The sequence below is a fragment of the Rhyacophila brunnea genome, unplaced genomic scaffold, assembly GCF_057557595.1.
Source record: "Rhyacophila brunnea isolate RB1 unplaced genomic scaffold, BYU_Rbru_1.0 scaffold_12, whole genome shotgun sequence".
In the NCBI taxonomy this organism is placed as follows: Eukaryota; Metazoa; Arthropoda; class Insecta; order Trichoptera; family Rhyacophilidae; genus Rhyacophila; species Rhyacophila brunnea.
The window spans coordinates 22226791-22245771 of NW_028232774.1; the positions used below are offsets into that span (position 1 = coordinate 22226791).

General features: G+C 35.0%; 1 protein-coding gene across 29 annotated transcripts in view; it reads right to left on the reverse strand.

Moving 5' to 3' along the window:
* shot (dystonin-like protein short stop) overlaps nucleotides 1-18981 on the reverse strand; it is a 572629-nt gene that overhangs the window by 72313 nt on the left and 481335 nt on the right. For 26 of the 29 annotated variants that reach the window (XM_085960962.1, XM_085960963.1, XM_085960973.1 and 23 more), the window contains 2 exons: nucleotides 18220-18332; nucleotides 6954-17022 (listed from right to left, as the gene is read on the reverse strand). In XM_085960962.1, coding sequence (XP_085817088.1) covers nucleotides 6954-17022; nucleotides 18220-18332 — 10182 coding nt within the window. The remainder of the gene's footprint in view (nucleotides 1-6953; nucleotides 17023-18219; nucleotides 18333-18981) is intronic. The other 3 variants (XM_085960986.1, XM_085960985.1, XM_085960983.1) reach the window with 1 other exon arrangement.

Below are 18981 nucleotides of genomic sequence, written 5' to 3' on the forward strand. Positions count from 1 at the left end.
AAATAAATTAATAATAAAAATCAGTTGCACCGAGTGAACACGTTCAAAAGCCTTAAATATCTAAAAAAAAAAAACATGCAATAAAATGTAATTAATATAAAGGAGAGAGAACAATCCATCACAACATAAAAATCCATACAAAGCCACTGCGTTCCACAAAGATCCTACGAAAAGCACAAAATGCAATAACAAAAGCTCACATGATGACAAAAACACATCAAAATGGCCACAAAAGCTGTAACGATGGCATATATGACAACACTGATGGTATGACAAAAAGCTGCAACGATGAAAATATACTGACATTCATGATATGACAAGAAATAGTCAAGACATATCGATGAACCATTAGAAACATTACAAAATAATGATGAACAAAAAATTCATGACTCAATCATACCAACAGAAAGTTTTTACTTTAATTGATACACAATGCAGTGTAGCTCAAAATAATTGAACTTTTTATGCTACACGAAAATAATTGTTTTTAAGTTTATTACATATTTTGGTAAAGGTATTAAGTATGATACTATAATCACTCGAACAAGTGTAATGTTTATAGATATATTGGAAGTGTCTGGAAAAAAAAATGGAAGTTTTTAAAAATAGATAGAAACATAAACGGCAATATTCTGGTGGCAGCTGTTGAACAATTCCATTTTTGTTTTTATCAATTTTTAAAAACTGCCATTTTTGTTTCCAGGCACCTCAATTTTTGCATATCAATTGAAATAACTTGATGTTGATAATATTGTTGAAAGCTCGATGATGACTTCACCGGATGAAACCAGAAAGCGGCATGAACATGAAAGCGCTGATGATATAATAATATTTGATGTATTATAATGGCAAGCAAAAATGATGTGGATTTTGACATATAAAATGAAATGAAGAACAAACATTTAGCAAAATGACACACTGGATTTTTAAGAATGTATCTTTTAAGTGTTAAATAATTAATTATTTATTAAAGCTTTATGTTTGATTGGTGTATAATATAAGATTTTTTAAATCAAGATTAAGATATCATTAAGATTCTTAATCAAAAGAAAAATGTTTTATATATAATGTATTATTATGATTATTTATATGTGAGAGTATTTCAGTATTAAGATAAATAATAAGTAATAGTTAAAAAAAAATAATCAAATTTAACACGTGTTAAATAATGAGTTAATTTTAATAATTAAAGTTAGAAAAAAGTTAAACAAAGAATTAAAACGTATTTTACAACAACAATAAAAAGAAACCTGAAACAGTCAAACAAAACTATTAAAAATATCAAAAACTTTTTTTTTTTGAAATAGTATACAAAAGGGCACACAACAAACAATAACGAAAAAATCAAGAATGTAAAAAAAGTAATATTTAGAAACTTGTTAATGATTAATTATATTAAATTAATGAGAGTAATTATAAAAAAGTGAGATTATACTACCTTATGTTTTGTTTTTTTAATTTTATTTATTTAAACATTTCTTATTTACCAGACGTTATTTTGGCAGATGGGGCAAACACAATCACCATTTTGGTATGCTGTTAATCACGCTTCGTCATTCCATTCAAGAAGCGACCTCGCTCTTATGTGTACGGGTCCGTCATGCATTGCCACGTGTGTGTTGGTTATAGTCTGACTTTATGCTCCAATCAACGAGGGATCAGCATTCTTAAGGGTTATCGTAGGGAGTCTATTACTCTTAAAACCAACTCCCACAAGCTTCGTGCAATATCCTTCACTGTCAAACTGATATTAAGTCACTTTTAGAGTAAGCACCAATGTTGTACAATGAGAAGTTACTTATATTTATAACACAAAACCAAAGTAATCATTCCTACGTACTACGTATATATACATATATATATATATAGGAATGGTAAATCAATCAATTATATTATAACTACGTAATAGAACAGATTAAATAATGCGCAGTTGGCATTCTACTAGGATTTTTATTCCGAAAATGATTAATAAAAATGACAATAATTCACCCAATTCTTAATTGAGAGAAATTGACATTTATGGACTAAATTTTTTACAAAAATAATTGAGCTATACAGTTATAATTGAAGTTTTATTGAATATGACACCTAGAATAATTTAAGATGAGTTATTACATAATTACCAACATATTGTATAAGATGACATTTACAATGCTTATAGTTGTCAACTCAAATCGACAAATTTTATTTCCTTTGAATAATCGATAATATTTGATCCTAAATTTTTTTTATACAAAGTACTATCTATAATTCGTAATTTGAAATTCAATTTTTTAAAAATTCGATAAAAGCTATACTTTATTATATAAGTAATTAATTTGAACAGTTTAATTAAATGTATTTTAGGCATCATTGTATACTTATCGTGTACTTTAGAAATCATAATTTTTGTAACTAAATGATAATATTATTATTAAATATATCATTATGTAACTACTTTGTTTGTTTTTTCAAATTTTTCAGTTTGTAAATCCATTTTAAATGTACCAGTTTAATGTGCTATACACTAACAAATGTAATGTAATCTATAGATAACATTCTAATATATAACAATCCTACTTTATTCATTATAAAACATTGACACTCACTCATTGGTGACCCGTAAAGAATATTAAACCATCATCGGCATCAGTAATAAAATGACAAATTTAATGTCAATTTATTACACATGACGAAGAGCGAAGCCGTTTTGTGGGAAAGTTTTCATTAGTAACACGGAAAGAAGCAACACCGGGGACGGGTAAAGGAGATAGCAGATTCAATAATTCTTATTACAATTATTTAGCGACAAAAGCACAGCTGTCATATTTGCTGTTTTCTTAATGTTATTATTATATCACGGAATTCATTAAATAAAGCTGGAATGGACTTTTCAGGGTCTTTTCTGATTTATGTCCAAAGCGGTGGGAGTTTTTTTGAAATATTGAAATGACATTTGCGACAAAATACAAAAATTATTTAAAACCAAATATTCATTCAATATTCGAAGAAAAATTAGGTACATAATACGTATATTCCTATAACTTTTGAAGTCAAACAGTTGTAAACTACCTCGTAAGCGGTATTATTAAATATTTTTCATAAAAAAATTCAGTCTTACTTAATAGTAATCAAGAAATATAACAGAAAACTTTGATACTCAATAAGACTACCAAACTGTCCTAATAATAAAAAGACTCTATTACCTAAACAAGTATGAGAATGGCAAAAAAATAAATGTAATATAGATTTCATATGTACTTAAAAAAGTTAGAGATAGTCATCATACAAACATAATATTTATATAGTATATTCAATTATATATATATTTTTGAACTGCAAATGAGGGATTTTTGGAAGGTACATTTGAGAGGAAGATTTGTTTTTGAATGAATGATGTTTTGGGATAATTCAAGCGTGTTACACGTTACAAAAGGATTTGATGGTGCCTTTTCGGAATGACTTTTTTTCTCGAGCCGTTAATCAACTTTTCCAGTCGGCCATTAATCTCGATATGATACAATATATACTTTTATTATGTACGTAATTGTTATTTTTATCGAGGTAGGCTAGCATCGAAGGCCTTTCGGACAGCTGTAATAAGAGAATTTTAATTGAGACTAGAACGGCGGACAATGAACGAACAGCAAAAACTACATTATTTTTAAATTCCCCCGACACCCATTCGCGAGATTTACGTATGTAACACCAACAAAACTCAAATGCCACCACGGTAATAGTAGATTTAACTGATATAAATAAAGATAGATAACATCTCCATGACAAAACTGCGTTATTATTCAAATCACATGTTAAAAATAATTCAGTCCCTCTAAAAGGGTTGAGCGAAAGGTTGACCACCAATTCTTAAAAGAAGTTTATCGGAATGCCGCAACATTGTAAAGTTCACATGCGATATGTGGAGCAGATATGTTCAATGCTCATATTAAAATTTAAAGAAAACTTTTCATCATTTCCATGAATGTGATATTTTGAGTCGGTTTACTATAGGATTTGATAGGAGACATGAAAATATATTAAATTTGTAACTAAGTGAATTGTGTTGGCGTTTGATTTTTAATGATGATACCACAAAAAAACTAGGACCAACTTAATTAATTATAATATTTTTATGACTGTAAGTGAATTGTGTTGGCGTTTGATTTTTAATGATGATACCACAAAAAAACTAGGACCAACATAATTAATTATAATATTTTTATGACTGTCTATGGGTTAAAATTTTGGAACCATTATTGTGTGAAAAAATAACTGTCACATTACAAGATGTCAATGTGTGTTAATGTGTTATACTGTTCTTTCATTGGCTGTTTCTTGGGAATTTGATGATTCATATTAGTTTACAAAATGATTAGGGAAAATATCAGATGTGAACTTTAATTTCAGGTCAATTATTGTTTTGTTTTATTTTGTATTTTGTTCCCACGTAATTAATTTTCCTCAAATAAATATCCAATATAAGAAGACAAATATTTTTGAATGGACGATTAATTGAAATTTAAAGATTTTTAGAAATCTAATAATGTGACACTAATTGACTGATCTTTTTTCTTCCTACACTAGTACTTATAAATTGTATATTTATTGTCATTGAACTACGAATCCAAATTGCAAGGGCTTTTAAAATTCGATTAAACCCTGTCTTAACCAAACCATAATAGATAAAAAAAATATTAACCAATAAAAAGCAGGGCTTCAAACTGGAACTGAACCGAAAACACTGTTATTTTTGTCGGAATGAAAACCATAACAGAACCGGAAGAACATATTGGTTTTTCCGGTTCGGTACATGTTCAAACACGAGCATTATTATGATCATACTCTCCACTTCAGCTGTCGTAGTATTTTTAAAAAATATGGTTACAGCCGTGCGGTGCAGCATAACCATTGGTTTCAGAGCGTGGCGCTAGGTACAATCACACAAGTACCATAAAATGTTCTAAATTATGGTGGAAAATAAATTTTTAATACAAATAAAAACAATTAAAAATAATCACTCAGAGCTGAACCAAAAACCGAAAACTGGAAAAACCGTTATTTTTTTCGAAACGAAAAAAAAAAACAATATTTTGAAGCCCTGATAAATAGAGTTTAATCGAATTTTAAAAACCATTTGCAATTTGAATATTCTTAGTTCAATGAAAACAAATAAGTATTACTGATAAAGTTTAGTGTGCACAATTTATTACCTAGTATTTTTGACTTATTGAATTTAAAGGTAATATTGATGAAGCGAGGGGATTTATTGTCATTTCTATATTATGACAGGTAAAAATATTTTATATGTTATAAAAATAATGAGAAATGAAAGAAATGTAATGATAATGAGAATGAGAATGAGAGATGCTTTCAGCCTTCTAAATGAAACATTTAAATTCTATTAATAAGAATATTTATTATTTAATGCAATAAAATTTAAAATGTTTTTATTGAGCACAAAACAGGATGAACTTAAACAACTTTAAAATATTAATATAATATAATAATTGTAATAATATACTTTCAATTATATAATTGTAGACGTAAAAGATATATTAGATCTTTCCAAAGCGTAATAAAAATATTTTATTTAAGCGAATGAAACAAAACACAAAATCATAAATAAATAATTGAGCCTGTAATTTTTTTTTTGTTTAGCGCTGTCTTAGCTTCCCTGCTGGCAAAAAGGCAAAATACAATTTATTACTGGTAATAAGTAAAAGTTTTTTTGTGGGTATCTTCTTTATGTCAATATCGAAAAGATATATGTATTATAAAATTATTTTATTATATTTTGCCTCTCTCTCAGTGGTTTAATGATGAAAAAAAAAACATTCAGATAAAAAAGCATGTCGTATACACTACCACCAGTAAAAAAACTATTTCAAAATATTATATAAATCCCTCAAAAGAGTTAGAAATAAAGAGTGTCAAGACATTCAAGTGAGTATTTTTTGACAATTTTGGACATATAGAACTAAAACTAAACTAAAGAAAAATATTGACTTAATAAATTAAAAAACGGTACAATTTTAATATTATAATATTTAAAATATTTTGAAATAGCTTTCTTTCGCCAACCGGTCATATAGTAAGGGCTGGTGTGTAAAATACACTTAAGAAATCAATTGATTTCATTGATATTAAAATATCCATATTATTATAAGCCTTCAATTAGAACACAATATCTATGAAGGAAAGTATGTTAATTAAACATTTTATAAAAATTAATGCGACATGCATTTTTTAATGAAGCCGAATTTTCGATTCGAGAATTAAATGTAGTCTCAAAAAAAAAACAAAGAAATGTCTCATAATATTAATTAAAATGAGTGAAAAACAAATGTTACTAAAAATGTGCCGAGTGTATTTATTTAAAAAAATATTTATTATAGACCTAAAAATCAATGTACATTAATCAATAGATTAACCTTCAATTTTTTTGGTATATATTGTACAAGGGTTGCAAATATTTTCGATACAATAATATCCCAAGAAGTGTATAACAAGTTAAATTTTTCGGTCACTTATTACAAAAGGAAATATTAAGACATTTGAATCTAATCACGACTGCATAAGGACTCGGCCCACGGCAAGAATAGGGATTTCAATTATTACTTTTGCTAACAGAACAGCTGACAATTGCCGGTTGTTCCTGCTAGTTGCCAATAATCAATTACTGTTAGGCACGAAGCATTGTAAAAGCAATCACTGACATTCTAAATTTGAATTTTATAATTTAGGTAAAAAAAAAACCAAAAACCGTCAATCGATTATTGCATTCTTCCACAAAATATAAAATGATTTCAAAAAAAGTGCCTCACATGATCGAAAACAAAAAATAAAATGCCCTAATCTAAATTTGCAAGCAGGAAAGATCTCTTGCAGGAAGAAAAAAAAATGGTGCAAAAATGATAACATACATTAATAAGATTAATTTAACAAGAAGTAAATCAAAATGAAAAATAACTCACCCTTGTCTCTGCAGCCAAAATGAATCCCTTCGCCTGAGCCTTGACCAAGTCAATGGACGAATCTTTGGAGGGATCCAAAATTAGCCTACCCCCGACCGGGTCTACAATTTTAGACGCTATGGCTTGCTGGAGTGGAACTATTACTCCGTTCACCGGGTCTTTCACCACTGTGCTCGAAGGATCCACGATTCCTCTATCTATACATTCGGTTAGCGTTAACCGTTTTCTGTCGATAACACTTGTCGTAATAAACGGATCGCAGAATCCTCCGGTCGTTGGATTATATATTGCAAAGTCAAGACACTCGTTCAGAGTGAAACTTCTCTTCGGAGTCATCAATAATCCACTTTCCAAAGCTGTTGCCAATGGAGTCAGTTTCGATGTTTCAGTATCGAGAATATTTCCTTTTTCGGCATCCATCAATCCCTTTCGGAACGCTTCCGGTAATTTGATCAGCTTCTTTTTGAGGTTATCTTTCACGAGCGCCGTGTCCGAGTCGATGTGGCCCAAGATGGCCGCGTCTTTCACGGTCAAAACGTCATTGGTCCGCGGGTCGGTAAACCGGGCGGTCGACACGTCCAGGTATTTGAATTCTACGGCTTTTTCAAACGTGAGAGGTTCGCGGATATAGACGATGACGCCATTTTCGAAAATGACACAAACAGTCCTCGATCTACCCGTTTGAGGATCAAAAGCGGCTTTAGCATTGAGGTCGACAACACCTGCCGAAATAGCTAAATGAAGAGGTCTGAAGCGACCCGTCTGGGGATCTTTAACTACAGCTGTGTTTGGATCGATAAATTCAAATCTTATAGCTTCATCTAAAGTGAACTCCCTCATTATTGGTTCTTTTTCTTTTGTATAATCGATTGAGGAACGTCTGACACCGCGAGATGAAGTTAGAGGTTTGATAATCGTTACTAAATGACCCTTATCTAAAGCGACATCTATGTTGTAGGCTCGTTTCATTTTGGAATCTAAAACTCTACCTTTAGTCACATCAATGTCTCCGTTTTCAATGGCGGACAGGAGAGATTTGAGCTTGTTGGTGACGGGATCTTTCAAAGCCGTAGTATCAGGATCGATAAAGCTAGAATCTATTGCCGCGATCAAATCTAAGAAGTCACCAGAATTGGGATCGACAAATTTACCAGTATCAGGTCTAAATAGGCCATTCTTAACGGCATCTTCTACAGAGAGATTTCTACTGCTAGTAACAATCAATCCTCGGAGCTTTGCTTCGATTAAATTGATAGCATTGCCGTTGGGTAAATTATAGCAACCCGAAACTTCATTAACAAGTTTACCTTTGATAGCTTCGGGAAGCTTAACATATTTGCTGGCTTGGATGTTCTTGACCAACGATGTTTCAGGACTAATGAGTTCTTCTACTATAGACTCTTTGAGAGTCAGAGGTCGCTCGGACACAGGATGTTTAAATCTAGATTTATCTGAATCGTACATTCCCATAGCTAATGCGTCATAAAGTGAGAAGCCAGCTCCTTCGATATCTACGATGAGACCTAGCTCCATGGCTTTATTGAGAGGAATTGAAACATCCGAGTTGGGTTCAGCGAAAGTTCCGCTACGTCTATCAACAATACCCGTGCGACAAGCTTCAGCAAGAGAAAGAGGTTTTTCTGACTTCTTATCGAAATAGCACAAATATTTAGGATTGACGATGAACTTTCTGATCGCCTCGTGAAGGGTGATCTTTCTGCCGGTTACGGGATCGGCGAATTTACCAGATTTCTCATCATACAATCCCTGATGAATAGCTCTCTGTAAAGAAATACTAGCCTTGCTATCTACCAAAAGTCCTATTTCAAACGCTTCAACGATGCTTAATTCGGTATTATCTTTATTGATATCTTTGACTTTACCAGTCTTGCTATCGATGACTCCAGTCTTCAAAGATTCAGGTAAAGAAATCTTCTTCCAAGAACCTGACCTAATATCCTTGACATGCACGGAATCAGGGTCAATGAGATTTAGCTTAATGGCTTCTGCCAGATAATGTTTCTTTCCCGTGTTGGGATCCAGGAATAGACTGGTAGTCTGGTCATATATTCCTTTAGAGATGGCCTCACTGAGAGACATCGGTTTACGAACTTCAATCAATACGCCGCGTTCGAAAGCTTCCTGGAAATCGATTTTTTCTCTGTCTCCCAAAACTACGGTACCCGTCCTTGCATCCACGATTCCTCTCTCAACGGCAAATTCAAACGGCATAACCTTGCCATCTAAACTAACAAGTGTCGACTGCGGATCTAAAATTCCCTTCTTCAGTGCTTTATCTGTCGGTATCTTCTCCCTACTTTCAGGGTGAGTGAATTTGCCAGTCTTAGGATCATAGAATCCTTTGAAGACGGCTTCCGGTAAACTAAACTTACGTTTAGCTGGAATAATTAAACCTCTTTCTGATGCGTCTACAAAAGTAATTTCATCTCCTTTAAGAGGATCTTTCGCTTTGCCCAACTTGGAATCGATTATGCCTGATTTAATAGCTTCACCTAATGTAATGATATCTCCTGTTTTCGAATTCTTTATAGTCAACACGTCCGGATCAATGTCTCCTTTCTTAATAGCTTCATCTAGTGTTTTTGTTTTCGTATCTATGGTCAAAAGTCCAGTTTCTGGATCATAGCAACCTTGAACGAGACCTTCTTGAAGTGACCACGGTTTTCTGTCACTCAAAAGATAGCCTTTCTCATGTGCAACATCGAGTGTCATTGTTGGATTGGTAATTATACCTAATTCATCATCAAACAATCCCGTTTTGATAGCATCCGGCATGGTTACAAGTTTATCCAGATTCCTGTCACGAATTTTAACAGTTTCCGGATCGAATAATTTAGAACTTATTGCTTCTTTTACTTGGATTTCCTGACCAGTTCTAGGATCTAAAATCTTACCAGTTTGAGGATAGTAATAACCTTTCTCTACAACATCAACCAATGTCCACGTGAGCTGTCTAGTTACAAGGTATCCTCTGCTCATAGCGACATCTAAAGTAACTAAAGTACCTGCCTTTGTATCTCTTAACTTTCCTGTTTCCGAATTGACAAGTTTCGTTGTTAACGCATCTTCAAGACTAACAAAGCAATCTGCTCTAGTATCTTTAACTTCTGAGATGGTCGGATGCACTATAGACCTCTCTACCGCTTCATCAATGGTTACCTTTTGACAGGTGGATAAATCTTTAATCTTTCCAGTAGCAGGGTCATACAGGTTCATTTTGATGACAGCTTCTAAAGAAATGGGGCGCCGAGAGCTGACTGAGAGCAAACCTTCTAAGAAAGCTTGTCTAATTTCAATTTCACGTCTGGTCTGCACATCAATGATAACGCCACGGTATAAATCTACAAAACCGAGCTCTATGGCTTCGGTCAAAGTTATAACTTCATTATTAGCAGGGTTCTTCAGAGTGATTGAGTCAGGATCTATTAAATTCAGACGTATGGCATCGGCAAGCGTGTATATTTCCCCACTGTTAGGGTCTTTGAATTCTCCCGTGTTAATATTGAATACGCCAGATACTAAAGCATTTTCAAACGTCAACGGTTCAGCTATAGAATCAGGTTGTCCCTCAATGATCCAACCGCGTTTAATACAATCGAAGAATGACACCCTTTTACCAGTTTTTGGATCAACCATATGTCCAGAATTTTTGTCAATCAAAGGAACAGCAATAGCATCTTCGAGAGGAACAAATTTCTCAGTTTTTGCATTGAGGTCTTTCACTAGCAAGTTTTGAGGATCAAAAATGGCCATTACCATATCGATAAATGAGATTCTCACACCGGTTTCAGGATCCAAGAATATTTGGCGTTCGGAATCGTAGAATCCATATTCAGTGAGCTTATTTGGTGAAAATAGCTCATCAATAGTAAGGGAAACTCCAGGTTTTTCTGATACTATAGAGATACAATTTTTGGAAATGATATCAACAATGTTCAGGGGACTGATTTCTTCTTGTTCTAGAGCGTCTTGGACAGTCAGGCTAGATTCTTGTCCATTGATTAAAATACGACAGACCTTCGGTTCAACTTTACGTTGGGAAATAGCATCACCCAGAGGCAGTCTCTCAAAGACGACTTCAGATATTTGAACATCATGCTTAATATCAGGTGATTGTTCCCTTGATGACGGTTTTTGGGTTAATTGTGTTGTTTCTTTGATTTGAGAAATAATGTTTATTCCGGCATTAGTGGGTGAAAGTGGTTTTCCTTTATGGTAAGGTTCATCAACTTCTGTGATAATGACACTTGAATCTGTAACAGATAGGGAAGGTTCTTTGCTAATGGCTGTCGTAACCACAATTTCTTCTTGAATATTTACAGATTCAGTAGCATCTGATAACGGTCGTTCAGGTTTTTTGATTTTATCCTTCTTGGGTGTGATAGTTTTATCTTGCAGTGCTTTTTTATCATTAGCAGGCTCAAGCGTTGGTTCTTTAGGCTTCCTCAATTGAGCTGCAGGAGAAGGTTGTTTAACTAAGCTAGTATGTTCCTTAGTCGGCGAAGTTCGATCGACCGGGGATTTCTTGTCTTTTTGTGTCTCTGGATATGTTTCTTTATCCGGCGATTTGGAGGTCAAATTTTTAACTCCCTTAGCAATAGCCATTCCAGCTAAAACTGGTGAGGCTACAATAGCTAATAGTCCCATCTTGGCTGCCTTCTTAATATCAACAGACTTCCCAGTTTTCTTGTCTTTAACTTTACCGGATTTAGGATCGATTAAACCTTTCTTCAAAGCATCTTTAAGAGTGACCTGTTGTCCAGACTCGACGTCATAAACGACGGAATCTGGATCGATAATTTTCCTTTCCAAAGCTTCCTTGAATGTATACAGTTTCTTAGGATTCTTTGGATCCCTAAACTTGCACGTTATTTCATCATATATCAGTTCATAGGCTTCAATCAAAGTTAAATATTCTGTTTTGATAGTAATAATTTCTGTTGTTTGAGTTTCAATTGGGGTGCTATCTATTGATGTATCTAAAATACCTTCACTAATAGCTTCAGAAATAGTCATGGACTCCCCGGTATTAGGATCTTTATAGATACCGGTATCCATGTCTACTAAGCCTTTCTTGACAGCATCATCAAAGTTCACTTTGACTTCTTTAGTTGTAAAATGTTCTTTGCTCGTTTTCTCGTCTTTAATTATTCCTTTTTTACGAGCCTCTTCAATAGACATGATCCTGCCGGTTTCCAACTCCTTGACTTCATTAGCACTGAGTAGTACATAACCTGAAAGTATTTCAATCATTTTCGTTGTAATAGTGTGATGTGAGGTGATTGTTTCAGTGACTGAAGTAGTACCTCCTATAGATTCAAATGACACAAGCTCTGGAAGAGGCTTAACAACAAGTAAACCGTTCTCTATCGCTTCAGAAATTGGTATAACTTCATGAGTTGTAGGATGCGTAAATGTACCTTTATCAGAATCAATCAAGTGATTATCTAGAGCTTCTTTGATTTCGACAGCGTCATTGCTGACAGGGAAAGGAATGGCCATGATAAAGTTATCTTTAATCGCATCTTCTATAGGGGTCTTCACTCCGGTTATCGGATGAATTATTTGTTTTTTGTCTGAATCAACAAGGCCTCTTTGCACGGCTACCGTTAAAGTCATGCCTGCCGGTGGAATGTTCTCAATGGGAGACCTATTATCGGTATCCTTGTCAAACACATTTACTCCGACGGCTGACAGTAGATCTAGGCTACCGCTTCTTGTTTTAACTAAAGATTTATTCTCATCTACGTTTCCTTTGTGGATAGCTTGCTGAAGAGTGACTTTCTGTCCCGTGGGGTCTACCATTTTCGACAAAGGATCTACAATATCGCAGACGATGGCTTCACGCAAAGAAAGATGGTCCCCGGTTTCGGGGTGGATAATTTTACACGTTTCCGGTTCAATCAAACCTTGCTCTGCTAATTTAGGAACGGATAAACTCTGAGCCATAGGTATAAGCAACTGATTAGTACCGTCAGGGTCAAGAACACCTCGTTCCATGGCTTGTTTGATGTTGAGTACATCTCCTCTTTGAGGATCGATAATAGAGCCCTTTTCCCCATCTACCTTTTTATCTGAAACAGCTTGAGACAGTGATATTTGCTCACCAGTAGGAGACAAGAAGTTTTCACGTTTATTCAAAATTTCAGCTGTCTCATCATCAATCATACCTTTCTCGACGGCATCTTTGGGATTTACAACCTTCTTTCTCATTTTCTGTAGAATGACTGGTTTTCCAACATTCTCTGGACTTATATCGAAAGACTTAGCGCTACCAATAGCTACTTTGAACTTAGGCTCAGTGGTAACTCTGGAGCGTGTTAATTCAGCTTCGGATAATTCTTTCGGTCTCTCCCCGTAGGAAGTGGTAATAGTGGAGACTTTCTTATTGGAATCAATGTTCTGCATCAGCTGTTGGGCATATTCCGGTGTAATGAGACCCTTTCTTACTGCTTCTTGAGCAGTTATTTCTTTACCAGATGTAGGATCTTTGATTATGACCGACTTAGATACAACTTCTGACGATGTCTCGATCAGAGCTTCTGGTTCCATTTCTTCATCGTCGAATGGCTGATCTGTAATCATCTTTTCATAAGCCTCATTATCGATAAGTCCTCGAGATAGAGCTTCGTCCACCGGTATCTGTTGTTTTGTTTTTGGATCAGTTACAAATACCTTTCTGATAACTTTAATAGTAGTGTTTCTTTCAGAATTAATGAAGTCTTGGAGTTCTTCCGGTTTGATGGAGCCTTGCTTAATTGCTTGCTGAATAGATATCGGTCTTCCTGTAGAAGGATCTGTTATAATGATCTTCGAATCAAGATTTTCAGTAAACGATGATGTCACTCTTTGCGGTGATTCTCCGATAAATTCTTGAGCTTTTTCGTATTTCCTAAGAGTATCAGCATCTACCAACCCCCTTTCATAAGCTACCTCTATTGGGATTTTCTCGCCTGACCTCGGATCTACTACCATTGCACTTTTGATGACTTGAATGGCCTTAGCTCCGGCGACTATTGGTGCACCTGCCACTACCATAACTCCAAACTTAACAGCATCTAAGATGCTCATCTTTCTTCCTGTATTATCTGTATAATCGCCGGTTTTTTCATTGATAATTCCTTTCTTTATTGCTTCTTTAACGGTCACTTCTTTGCCTGAATTTGGATCTCTGACCTTAACTAAACTGGGATCAAGTGTTCCGTCTTGAACGGCCATTAATAAATTCTCTGATTTTCCTGTCTTTGTGGATATAACTAGAGCCGTCGAAGGATCATAAATAATTCCTGGGGCAACCTGCATAGGTTCAGGGGAAGATATCTGGACATTGGAGCTGTTAATTTCCGTAAAAACTAAAGGATTATTGTCCAAGACGCTCGATACTTCAACGACATCTGGTTTGCCGATTACTTTAGTGATTTGAATGAGTCTCTGATCTGGGGAATCTTTTTCTTTCCTATCTTCTAATAAAACTAAATTATTTGCGATCGCCTGCTTCATTGGAATGAATTTGTTGCCCTGTTTATACTGGCCTGTGCCATTCAGAATGCCTTTCTCTAAACTCCTGATCAAGGTTATCTTTCTACCATTCTTGGGGTCGATGACTGTTGCCGATTTGGGATTGATGATCTTCAATTTAACGCATTCTTCAAAACTAACTAACCTATCTGTACCAGGGATAATAAATAGGCCGGTGACAGGATCGAATAGCTTTTGATCAATAGCTTCTGACACATACCAGCCATCTGGTGGGAGTTCAAAAACTTGCTTCTCCATTGACCTACGCTCCGACGTTAAGAAATCGGTGGTCACGGTTTTACCTGTAATAGTAGTGGTAGTGTGAACAGTTGTATGCGTATCCGTCACATCCATTCGATCTTCAGTCTCTGGCCTAGAATAAACTGTCATATCTGGTCTAGTCGGTACTTGTTGAATTCCCGGTTCCGTTCTATAAATTGTTTCAACCCTACCTGTAGGACTCGCCGGACTTTGAGTTGGATCTTTCATAAATGACTTTTTGGTGATTTTTAACTCAACATATTTACCAGGGGAAGAATCTCTTGTGATAATTTTACTTGTAGGACTTAGTTCGAAGTCTGAAGGGCCACTGCCGTCTGGCATATCAATACCTAACAGACCTTGGTTCAAAGCTTGCTGTATAGGAATAACAGTTCCCGATGCTGGGTCAGTGAACGTTTGAGTGACTTCATCAATAAGACCACGTCTTACTGCCTCAGTGAAAGTAATTATCGTATCTGACCTAGAGGTATTTACGTTAGTATTTGTAATAGTAACGTACCGTTTAACAGTTTTCGTCACCGTTTGAGTGGTAAGAGTGATATTTAACAATGAATTTAAAAGCACGGCACCTTCTGGTGTGATCAAATTAACTTCAACTGCTTTATCGAGAGGTAAAGACTTCTGAGTCTCAGGATCTAATAAATACCCCGTGTGCGGATTAAGAATACCTTTGAACACAGCATCCATGACACTTAGTTCTTTACCGTTTTGGAAAATACCTACATTACGATTTAACATTTCAAAAACTTCAGGGCGTATAGCACCGAGTTTTACTCCTTCGTGCATGGATACAGTCTTCAATGGCCTTTCGTTAACAATAATACTACCGCCATTTTGACTGTTAATCAGACCTTTTGTTATCGCCCGATTGAAAGACATGAATTCATTAGTGGCTGGATCTCGGAATCCGTCAATATCAAATAATGATTTTTGTGAAACTGATGTTATCAAACCTCTATCTACGGCCTCGGGAATGGTGCATATTTCACTGGTCAGATTGTCTCTGAACCTTGTGGTGTCCGGGAGAATAATACGAGAAGCGAGTGCTTCAGAAAGAGTTAACAGTTCACCAGTTGTCGTGTTGGTAACTGATTTTATACTGTCACTATCCAATACCCCAGAAGCTATTGCCTGCAGGATGTTTATTTTAGATTTCTGCATAGGCGAAGATATGAGACCTACATTATCCATGAGAGAATTATCAACCACGTCTTTGAGAGTCATCGGCTTACAAATAAGCCTCTTCTTTAAGGCGTCGCCGAATTTAATTTTGTCTTTGCTGACACTGTGAATGTATCTACCGAATTTGGGACTGACTATTCCCTTTTGGATCGCATGTGAAAGAGTGATATTACTGTCCGTTGACGGATCGACGATTTCGCGAACCTCTGGATTGATAAGCTCCTTTTTAATTGCAACATCTAATTGGAATTTGTCACCGGAATTCCGATCCACAATCCAACCTGACTCCTGTTCAACGAGTCCTTGCAGAATCGCGTCTGACAGGGATACTGCGCTCGATTTAATCTTGATGATTTCATTATAGATCAGATAACCTCTTTCGTAAGCTTCTGATACCATAATGTAAGTACCGTCAGGGAGTCTGAAGAGACCCTTTTGCAAATCGACTTGGCCTACGTTCATTGCCTCTGCAATGCTCATCCCTTGTCCTGGAGCTTGTCTAGCTTCCGAAATTACCTTAATTCTCTTCTCCGTCGGATCAGAGAATCCTTGTTCCGCATCATATAGTTCTCGCTGTATCGCTTCGAGCAGAGAGACTTCTTTTCCATCTTCCGTTGTCCCACATGGTCCAACTAATCTGGCTGCAAGTTTGGGGTCTATAAGACCGTCTTTCGCAGCTTGCTCAATGGGAATACTTTGTCTATTGTCCGAGCTTATTGATATTCTTCCCGTTCGTACGTCCAGTATTCTCATGCTGATGGCTTGACCGACAGTTAATACTTCTCTAGTCTGCGGGTGGACAATTCCCTTCGAGTCGATGATGTTGGCTCCCTCGTACATTCTGTGCACTCGTTTGAGATTTCTGAGATCGGCAGAACCATTTGTGTCTCTTTCGCCAGAGAGAGGTTGCCTGTTGTTGGTGATTGTCGTGGTGGATTTGAAGACATTTTGTGATGTCGATTTGCCATTTGTAGTGGCCGAATTGTACGGGGAATTTGCGGTTACTGTGTATGTCGTTCTTGACGGTGACCCATCGACATCTGATACACCAGACGTTTGGATATACCTATTAAAAAAGAAAAAAAATGTTAAAACAATTATTTCATTGTCTTTTTTGAGAAGCATGAAATCATACAGAATATGTACTTAGAAAAAAGGTTACATCTGGGTTACATTTGGAAAGGCTCAAGCAAATTTAACTAAACTTTTAAAAAATGATTATGATGAAATTATTATGAATATATTGTTGTTGTTGCTTTTTTTTAATATCTAACACTATAACAGACCATGACATCCTATAACAGTAGTGTAGGTAATTTTAAACATAAAATTAATAAATCATGACCATAAAACTCTATTCTTGCCAATGGAAAATAAATCAATCTAATGAATAGTTATCTCGGCATGGAAATAAATAGTAACAGAAAACTACAATATGACTCTAGTGCAGTGATTCCCAAAGTGTGGTAGGCGTACCCCCTGGGGTACGGGAAGAGTTTGGTGGGAGTACGCGCTGCACCGGGCTTTGGCTGCGCCTGGTGCAACAAGCATTAATATAACATCAATACAACATCCATGCTAGAAGGTTTGTCGCATGCGGAAGAAGAGTAATTGTTGGAATTAGCTTCAGACAGATTCGTGATTAATAAATATATGGAGTGTACTTTAACATCATTCCGCTTGCAAATGCAACATGTGTATCCAGTTTTAACAGAGGAAGTCCTGAAATACATCTTGCCTTTTCCAACGTCATATCTATGTGAAGTTGCTTTTTCAGCATTTCTAGACATTAAGTCAAAATAAAGGAACAGGCTTTTGGATGTGGAACCGCATCTCAGATTTTAAAAATTAAGAACCAGGGTACCAAATTATCTGTCTCAACATAAACAATTTCATCCTTCTCGTTGATTATAATGAATGTTATTTATAATATAGATTTTATGTATTTATATTGTATCATGAATGAATTTTATTTTCGTTTATTATTATTTTGTTTATGTAAAAAAGGGAAAAATAAATATATTTTGTTTGTTATTAAAGTATATCCATTTTTTTGACGAGGGGTACTCAGTGTTACGAAATTTATAGAAGGGGTACACAGATGTCGAAAGTTGAAAGTCGAATTGTTGGGAAACACTGCTCTAGTGGATGAAAAATCAAAATTATGAAATCACATAATATTGTGTATTTTTACATTCTGTATGTTTGCACCGCTGGATTACTTGGTGACATACAACCTTAACATTAGCATTTAGCTACTTACTCGGTTTGTGAGAAGTGCGTTGTGTGGGTATGGTCGGGGGCGGCAATATCATGCATGTTGAACTCCTGGCGGAAGGAACGCACCGATCGCGGTGCCATCGCTTCCACCAGACGCTGCAAGGATAAAAACATAACACAATTTAATAAAACCATCAAATATCACACATGCTTGTAAGAATTGATGACAATATCAGTAATAATATTATTGTAGTAGCAGAAACAACCGGAGATCGCCAGCTGTTCTGCTAGGTCTTATAATTGCAATATCTGACACATGAATTTTATAGTGGTTGTAATCAACCAAAATTATGGATTATCAATTATTATGTCTTAACTAACCTATGTATTAACAAAATTATGTCAACACTAGTTTAATAACTAGTGTTGACATAATATGTGCAAATAATGATAAGCAAACTTTTATTTTAATTGTAGTTTCAGATTGGTGATGATTAGAATTACCATCAGAATGCGAGATAAATATTAGAATTTGTAAAAAAACATTTGTTTCACAATTTCAATAACTTTGTTTACTTAACATACTTTTTTGCGATCTGCACATTTGTTGTATGAAAAACAACTATAGAATGGAACTATGTATAGGTACTCACTAAAACATTTAAGTATTATAATATCCTAAGTATACTTTTATGATAGGTAATTAATCTTGTTTTATATTCATTCATAAAAGAAGAATAAACTGAAGTACCTACTTCCTATTTTTTTTTAGAATTATTAATAACCATGTCCTTGCTTTTTCCTA